Source organism: Patagioenas fasciata, chromosome 28, assembly GCF_037038585.1.
Source record: "Patagioenas fasciata isolate bPatFas1 chromosome 28, bPatFas1.hap1, whole genome shotgun sequence".
NCBI lineage: Eukaryota > Metazoa > Chordata > Aves > Columbiformes > Columbidae > Patagioenas > Patagioenas fasciata.
In genome coordinates this window covers 5,173,099-5,181,917 of record NC_092547.1, presented here as the reverse complement: position 1 = coordinate 5,181,917, position 8,819 = coordinate 5,173,099, and the positions used below count along the sequence as shown (strand labels likewise).

Below are 8,819 nucleotides of genomic sequence, written 5' to 3'. Positions count from 1 at the left end.
AAGAGGGTAACGACCTGGCCAGGGAGCGGGAGGCTCCCTGGGTGTAAAGCGCTTGGGATTGCCAAAAAACAAAGGAAAACCCAGCCCCAAACATAAATATAAACGTAAATCCGCAACCACACACAGATAATTCGGCGCCTATAGGGAGAAGGAAGGCGACACGGAGCACCCAACGCACTCAAGGCGTTTCTCTGGCTGCTGAATGGAGACGGAGTTAATATATATATATATTAAAAAATAAAACAAGAAGAAGGAAAAAGCGCTCAGGTCTGGAAAGCAAAGCCCGAAATGGGGCTGGGGGGGGAGAGGGGAGCCCCCCCTGCTCCGGAGGACAAGGAAAGGCTGGAAATTCAGATCTGAAGGTCTTTATTTCCCCTTCGCCCGCGCCCTTTGAAGAGAGGGGCTGGTTTCTCCAGCAGACGAGGAAGATCCAGGCTCCTGGCAGCAATAAATTGAGCCAAAAAAAAGGGGGGGAAAGGTAACAGGAATGTAAACTTTGGCGCATTGGAGGAGCTGCCTCTGCAGAGGGCTCAGGAGCTTCCCCGACCGCCTCCGCGCTCCAAACCTCGGCAAACAACGCGGGGAATGCGTTTCCGTCCACCCGGCCGGCAAAACACAATCTGCGCGCGTTTAAAATATATATTACAAAAGGAATTCAAAATGACGCGGATGCTGCTGCGAGTTTCGCTTTCAGTGAAAAGAGAATTCAAAAAATTAATTAAAAAAATTTTAAAATCGCTTTTATTTTGATGTGTTGGTTGAACTGCGATTTTGGGGCGTGAGGGGCGTAAAAAAAAAAGAGCGCAAAGATTTAGAAATTATATTAAAAAATACGCTCGCTGCGCCCTTTTTCCTCCGCGGGGGCGGAGCGGGGTTTGGTGGCGGGGGGGGGGTGCGGAGCGGCGGTTGCGCTGCCGCGGAGCAGCACTAGGTGCCGCTGCCGCCTCGCCGTCCCGCGGAGCGCTCCGCCCGCGCACCCCCCGCGCACCCCCGGCGCCTTCCGCGGGCGCCCATCAATTACCCGCCCCGGGGTCATCAAGGCAAATTGATGAGTGGCCGGCGCCTTCACGTGATGCCACTTAAATATCCCATATTTGGGCAGAGCGTATGGGGGGGGGGGAGAAATGAAAAGAAGAAGACAGAAGAATCCCCCCTACCTATAAATTCTGCACTTTAGGAGGAACAAAACGCGCCCCCCCCCCCTACGCGCACACCCCACCCCTGAACTTCAAAGGGCCACAAATCACCCTAATCAAAGAGGTTGGGGGGAAAATAAATAGAAAAAAGAAAAAAGAGGGGGGGGAAGAAGGAAGAAAAAAAGCAAGAAATAATAGGAAAAGAAAGAAGAAATAAGGAAAAAAAAAAGGAAATAAAAGGAAATAAATCCCCCTCCCCAAATTTCTTCCTCCCCCCCCCTTTTTCTTTTCCTCCCCTCCTCCGCCATGAGTTCTTACGTCGCCAATTCCTTTTATAAGCAAAATCCCCCCGTTCCTGCCTATGCCATGCAAAGTTATGGAAATTATGGAAGTGTGCCCGAGGTTCCAGCACCCCCCAGGTACCGCTACGCTGGTTTGGATCTGAGCATCACCCTCCCCTCCTCCTCCTCCTCCTCCTCCGGGGCCACCAACTCCCTCAACGGCTTGGACATGGCTGCGACCCCCCCAGCGAACCCCCAGCGACCTCCCTGCACGGTCATGGGTTCTGCAGGGCATCCTTTAGAGCAAGGAGCCCTAAATCCCGGGATTTACAGGCAGAAGAGCGTTAAGCCGCCGTTGGAGGAGAGATCTAAGAGCTCGGGTGAAATCAAAGCTGAACCCGTGCAAACAGCACAACAAGGAGAACCACAACTGCAGCAGCAACAACCTCCACAAATTTACCCCTGGATGACCAAACTACACATGAGCCATGGTAAAAACTTTCACTTCTTGATTTCTTCTTTTTCCCCTTTATTTTTTTTTTTGCCTTGGGTTTTTATAGGCCATACGGGGCAAATAATAAAAAACCTGAGGTCGTAAATTTTACGACTAAGGCATCAATTGCTCGTAAAACTGTCCACTAAAAGGCTTAGAGGCTATATACGCCCAAATTTATGACAGCATAATTGGATCATAGAAACAAAACGTGTATAAAAGGCAATATTCCATTTTTTTGGGAAGGGGGGGTTAAAAATAACTTGAAATACACATGTTCTTGGAGGGCGAGCTTTCAAAAGAAAAGAGGCGCCAGAAGCGAAGGTGGGAAGATTCTCCCCCTCCACCTTCCCATGGTGGAAAATAGAGACGAGATCCCCAAGAAAAGATGTTTCCTTCCTTTGTACACTTATTTATTGTCCGAGAGGAAACAGGTTCAGTTCTGGCTCATCTACATGCGTTTGATCTGGGCTTTAGAAAGGAAAAGGGGGGGACTTGGGGGGCTGGAGGTGTTGGGGAATGGAAGATTTCAGGCTACTGCGTGCCCGGAGCCTCAGCAAACTTCTGTGTGTTCTACATTTGTAAGCGGGTTTTACATTGGTAAAAATAAGAATAAAACAATGAAATCATCCAGAATTACTTTGGCTTTCATGCAATGTCTTCCCCCTTTTAAAACGATGTTATTTCCCCCTCCTCCTCCTCAGAAACGGATGGGAAACGCTCCCGAACCAGCTACACCCGCTACCAAACTCTGGAACTAGAGAAAGAGTTTCATTTTAACAGATACCTGACCCGGCGGAGGCGCATTGAGATCGCCAACAACCTCTGCCTCAACGAGAGACAGATCAAAATCTGGTTCCAGAACCGCAGGATGAAGTGGAAGAAAGATTCCAAGTTGAAAAGCAAAGAGGCTCTTTAGGTGGGATTGCAGGAGAATTGGGGGGGTCCCCTGCTTTTTTTATTTTTATTATTATTATTATTATTATTTTCCATCGCTTCTGGTGGAAGTTACATTGAGGAAAGTTGGATTTTTGGGGTGGGGAGGGAGCTGCTGGATGGACTGTGATCTGTACCCTCACAAATCCCTCAGACAAAGGAGATCTCTTATTAGTATGCAACATCAACAAAAAAAAAAGGCACCACCCCGCTGTTCGCTTCGTGCAAAAATTCAATGTATGGCTCTATAGGTTGTTATTAAGTGTCCTAACCTGTGCGCTCTTTGGGGGAAAAAAAAGAACCGCGAAGAAAGAGGGGAAAACATCAATAAATCACAACACCAAAAAGGCTTGGAAAAAATAATCCGCTGGGTTGCTGGATCGTGTCGTCTCAGCGCTAAAAATCGCGATATTCATGGGAAAATGGCAAAAAACCCCCACACAAATAAAACACTGGTGAAGAAGGAAAAGAAGGGAAATAAAAGGGGGGAATAAAAGCCCCCAAAGTGTGTAAGTTTTGTGAAGTCCCAACCTGGCCCTGATGGGAGATGGAAATTGCTGATTGTGCTTCGCTGGGGGTGCCCAGGAAAGACGCGCTGGCGCAAGTCGGGAAAAGGCTTGGAAAGCCCTCAAATCCAATTTGGAAGCCCCGGAGAGAAGCGGGGGGGTCCCTGGTGTGTGTTTGCGTGTTTGCGTTGGGACTCGGCCGCATCATTTCGTTATTATTTGCATAGAGAGGAAATTAATAGACTGGGGGGAAAGGGATGGGAGGGGGACACCGGTTTGAGCGGCTCCTACAAAAGCTCCGGGTAGGAAAGTGCAGCATGGGGGGGGCGGGGGTGTGGGGAGGGAAAAATAGGACTAAATATTATTGTGTATTTATTTGTTGCGTCGTTAATGTAGATTTGCTAAATGCTAAGGTATATATTAAAAAACAAGCCAAGGTGAACCCGAATTTCTACATCTCTGTCTAAATTCAGTCCATCGCAGTAACTTCTTTTATATCCCCCCCCCCACCTCCTCGACAAGTGATGCGCTCGGGATATTTATGAGTTGCTGTTTCGGCTGCGAAACTTCTATTTTGTCATATGGAATAAACGGTGAATGATGCAAAAGTTGGTGCGCCGGGCGGGCATTTCTGCGCTCCTGGAGCGTCTTTCTGCTCCTCCGCCACTTCGGCGAAGTCTTGGAGAAATACCCTCATTTCTTAGCCAAAATGCAGCTTTCCGGAGGGGTGGAGGGATGATTTGGTTTAGTGTCCTTCTCCCCGCACCCAAAGGGACGTGGTGCTTTTTCTCTCGCCCGGATTGTGGGGAAAAGGGGGAGAAAAGTGCTTTTTGAACGTATTAATTTGGTGGTGAAGCGCTGGTTGGGCCCTGAGGGGTTGATTTGCTCCCTGTCCCAGCTCCGACTTTCTTTATCTGTATTTCAATCCGGTTTTCATTCCAGGTTGGTGTCCTCGCCTGGGAGATGGCGTTTAATAGGCAGAGCGGATTAAGATCACCTTTTCTCTCTGTTTCTCTCTCCTCCCCTCTTCTCTCCCCAATATATACTCGGAATAACATGATTTTGCCCCAAAATCTCCCGGCCGCTGCCTCTTGCAGCACCTGGATGAGGGAAGGAGATCCCAGTGCTTGACTGGAGGTGACGGGGATGGGATGGGGGGGTTACTGGGGAGATGGGGGGTCCAGGCCCTGCTGTACCCCCCCAAAAGGGGAGCAGACCCTAGGGAAGGGGGGGGCTTTTTAAGCCGGGCTTTAAGTATATATATATATGGCTTAAGAATATATATATGGGACTTTGAATATATATATATATGGCTTTAAGTATGTAGATATGACTTTTAAAATAGAGATATGGCTTTAAAATATATATATGGCTTTTTGACTACAGAGATATATGGGGCTTTAAAAATATGGCTTTAAAATATATATATATATATAGTTTTCTGTCTCTGCTAAGGTGGAGGGGCCTGATAGGGAACACCGAGCCCCTGGGTGGGAAACCCACCTTCTATAGGGTGTCTATACGTCCTGTAGGCTCACACTTGGGTCCATATGGACTTTCTCCATACCCTCCAACCATATGGTTGAGAAAAAGAAGAAAAGCAAACGCTTTATGGAGGGTCCCTACGTGCTTTCCACCCACGGGGGTGGGGTGGGTGCTGCCCCCCCCAAGAAAACAACCCACGTGTGGTGCTTGCCCATAGGTTATTTGCATAGGGCTCAACCTATATCTCCCAGACACGCGGGGGTGGCTCCTCCTGTGTCTTCGCAGCTATTTACAGGCGAAAACAAATGCTGGGAGAAGCCCAATAAGCTCCATAAAACTTTATAGGATTTCCTTTACACATGGGGAACAAGGGAACAATTTCCTGAACCTGCAAAACAAAAGTTCGCTTGCGGTAGCGGCTCCGGGCGGCCCGGGGGGGGGCACAATTAGCACAGCGGGCTCAAATGGGGCAGCGCCCAGGGCCGCGCTTTTCATCGGCATTATTTGATTTGATGGTCGCTTATTCGTGGATGGTGGGTTCTGCTTGTTTGGCAAGTGGAGAGCTGCAAAGATATTTAATTGTACTGTCGTTCAACAGTCAGTGCATAAAAAACCCTCCTTTTTTGAAATGGTTTTAGTTATTTTTCCTGTCATTTCCCCGTCGGTTTGGAGTGAAATACTGCAAAGCCAAGGCTCGCCTCGTACATTGATTTGCTGCCCCACTCCGAGGCCTGGGGTGATTTCAGGGAGGGCTCTGGAGCGATTCCAATCATCTCTTTGCTCTTTGATTTTTGCCTTTTTCTCTCTTTATTCCACTTCTTTTCCTCCCCATGCTGTGTAAATCTATTCAGGCACAAACCCCTCTTGGCGTGCGCTGGTAATTGCTCGTTATTCCGTTCAATTTTCTCTTAAGCAACGTCTTCCCCTTCCTCTCACCGGGATTATTGCGGCGTCTCTGGGTTATTATTGTTTATTCTGATTACATTTCGCACTCTAACAACACCTTTCCCCCCCCTCTCTGCTTTTTGGAACCGGGAAGCTGTCAAAACAGCTCAGGCTTGGCAAGGGTTAAACAGCTTCAAGACCACGCGTGTTTTGTCTGCGAAAGTAGCACAAAACCCCCCCAAAACCCCCCAAAAACCGCACTTTACACTCCCAACTCGCACATTTCCACCCTGTGGAGCGGAGTGCGGCTACTTATGATTAATTATCGGCGCGGGGAGGGGGGGTCGGGGGTTCTGTGTACCCCTCATCCCTCTCTTCTTTTTGGGGCGTTTTCCTCGGGATTGGTGGGTGTTTGGTGGGTGTTGTTGCTGGTGCTGTCTGGAGGAGATTCACCTTTTGATTTCCCCTCTCGGCTGCTCAAATCCCTTCCCAAAGCCTCAAGAAGGAAATAGAAAAGGACTTACCTTGCCCCGTCATCCGTGTCAACCCAGTGAGAACTTAAAATGGCCCAAAAAAAAAACAACAAACAAACCAAAGTTCCCTATTTTTTATATCTATATATCTCTCTCTATATATAAATCCAGGACTTTTTTTGTTTGTTTTTTTCCAAAAAACGCCACGCTCTTTTAGTTTCACCGAGAACATTAGCGGAAATACTCATGGCTTCTATGCGATTTTAGTAGTTTAAAACTTTTGAAGGTTATTTATGTGGATGGCCCTAAGCAAAAGCCCTGAATGGCTCTCAGGGAGCACGTGATGTCATTAAACTAAGTTTTATGGTTTGGGGGAGCTGACAAACCCACAATATATTTACATCATATATAATCTTAACTGTCCACCATCGCAGCTGCTCGAGCTGTTTAATGCTGGGACAGTGGGACAAGGCGCTTAGTGCGAGCGCGGCGGCCGGAGCGGCATCTTCCCTGTAAGTTTGCGCTTCTTTTCAACTCCTTTTTACTTCTCGCCTATTTTGAACCTCTCTAGGAACGGCGCGACGTGGTGAAAATCGCGCTCCCTGCGTGGGGGGGGTGTGTGAAGGCGGGGGGGGGTGGTGGTTAAAGATGGAATGCGAGTTTTGCAAACACCAAGGAGCTTATCTGGAAGGAATCTCGGCTTCCCCCCCTTCCTCGCATCCCCAGGGCTGCTGGAGAAGAGATAAGGCCAAAGAAAGTCTATATATTACCGGTTCGGCTGGCAAACCCCCCCTTTCCCCATCAACCGGCCCCCCCCGGGGGTACAACCCGAAGTTTCAACACAGTTTGGTGTGGGGCTTTTTTTGCGGGGGGGGTGGGTTTATTCGTGTTTGGGGAAAGTTGGGCTTTGCAAAGAGAGGAGGGGAAAGGAATTAAAGAAAATACAAGGAATAAATGGGAATATTCCACAGAGCGCGGAGGAAGCGGCGGCGCTGGGAGGGGCCGGGGCAGGTGTGTGGAGGGAGGGGCGCTCCTGCGTGGCCACGACACCCGTGGGGGGCCCACGGTGGGGAGAATGGGCTCTGGGAAGTGGGTGGATCGAGCCCCCCCACGTCTGACTCGCAGGGGATGTTTGGTGAAGCGTTTGGGGGTCACGCGTGGGGCGGGAGCAGCAGCCAGGGCTGGGGGACCCCCCCCACGGGGACACCTTGAGGCGCAGGGATTCCCCCCATCCCGGAGACGGCCCAAGGTGTGTTGGGGGGGGACAGGGACGGGGTGCAACCCACTGGGAACTGGGCTTGGGGGGGAGACGTGACCTCACCCCCCCCTTCCCACCCCGGGGTGTCCCCCACGCGTCCCCCAAAAACCAACGGGGCACTCCCTCCCAGACAATGGCCAGGCCCCTATTGTTCTCTGGGGGGGATGCTCAGCTTTGTGACCCCTCACAAGGCCCCATCCCAGGGATTTATTTCGGGGAGGGGGGGTACATATTTTGTATTTGGGAGCAGAGGCTGCAGGTTCCCACCATGACATGAATTGTCAGGAGGGGTGTCATGTGTCCCCCTCCCCAGAGTGCACACGCAACCCCACGTGTGCACGAGTGAACTTGACTGCTTGCACACAGGGGCGGGTGTGCAAATGCACGCACGTGAGCACAAACACGGGCGACACGCGAGCGTGCGACGCACACGTGTGTGCACGCCCACACCAGCACACGCGTGGACGTGCAAACATGCGCACACGTGCTCACGAGGGTGCGCGCACACTCCGTCACCAGCGCATGTGCACACGCGAGGCCTCGCACACACACAAACACCTACACACCACGTGTGTCGCCCCCTCCTCGTGGGTGCTGGAGGGGCTCTGTGGGTGCTGGGGGGCCTTTGTGGGTGCTGGGGGGAGATCTGTGGGTGCTAAACCTCTCCCAGCAGCTCCCTTGCAGGTTTAGGGACCCCCCGTTTGCAGCCAGACCCCCCCTGCACCCCAAGAACCGCTGGCCCCTCCATGGGCACGACTGGGTGAATCACCCAGGGACCCCCAAATCTTTCCCAGATCCCTTCCCAGAGCCCTGGGGGGGCTCAAGTCCCCCCCCAAAACGCAGAGAGCAGCCCCCTGGGACCTGTGGTCCTTTTGCAGGGAGGGGGATTTTAGGTCCCTTCTCCAAGTGTTTTATCCGGGGACCCTCATTTGGGGGTGTCTTGGGGGCTGAGCCCTCCTTGGGGGGGGCATTCCCCTGTCTCAGAGGGTCTTGGTGGGGTTGTAGCGGTTTGGGGGGCTGCTCTTCTGTAGAGTCCCCCCAAGCCCTCTCTGCCCCCTTATTGCACCCCCATTTTGGCACCAACAAATGCAGAGGCGTATTGGGGGGGGAGATCAATTTTTCCTCCCAGTCCCACTGGGAAAGTGGGACCCCACCCCCCCCCCTCCCGGGGCAGATCCGTCACCTGGGCCCTATGCAAAAATAGGGCTCTATAGGGCTCTAGAAGGCTCTGTCGCTGGGTGTGTGTGGGGGAAATACCCTGAACTTGCCCCCTCCGAGGATATATCAAAAAACAGCATTAGAAATAATCAATAGTTTCTTTACACCCCACCCGGAGCAGCGAGATGTCCCCACGTAGGGGGGGGAC

General features: G+C 51.2%; 1 protein-coding gene across 1 annotated transcript; it reads left to right on the top strand.

The window, feature by feature from the left end:
- Positions 1–962: 962 nt before the first annotated feature.
- Positions 963–3,595, top strand: HOXC5 (homeobox C5). The gene is made up of 2 exons (XM_065858928.2): positions 963–1,908; positions 2,615–3,595. The coding sequence occupies exons 1-2, from the start codon at positions 1,443–1,445 to the stop codon at positions 2,827–2,829; spliced, it is 681 nt and encodes a 226-aa protein (XP_065715000.1). The 5' UTR covers positions 963–1,442; the 3' UTR covers positions 2,830–3,595.
- Positions 3,596–8,819: the final 5,224 nt, after the last annotated feature.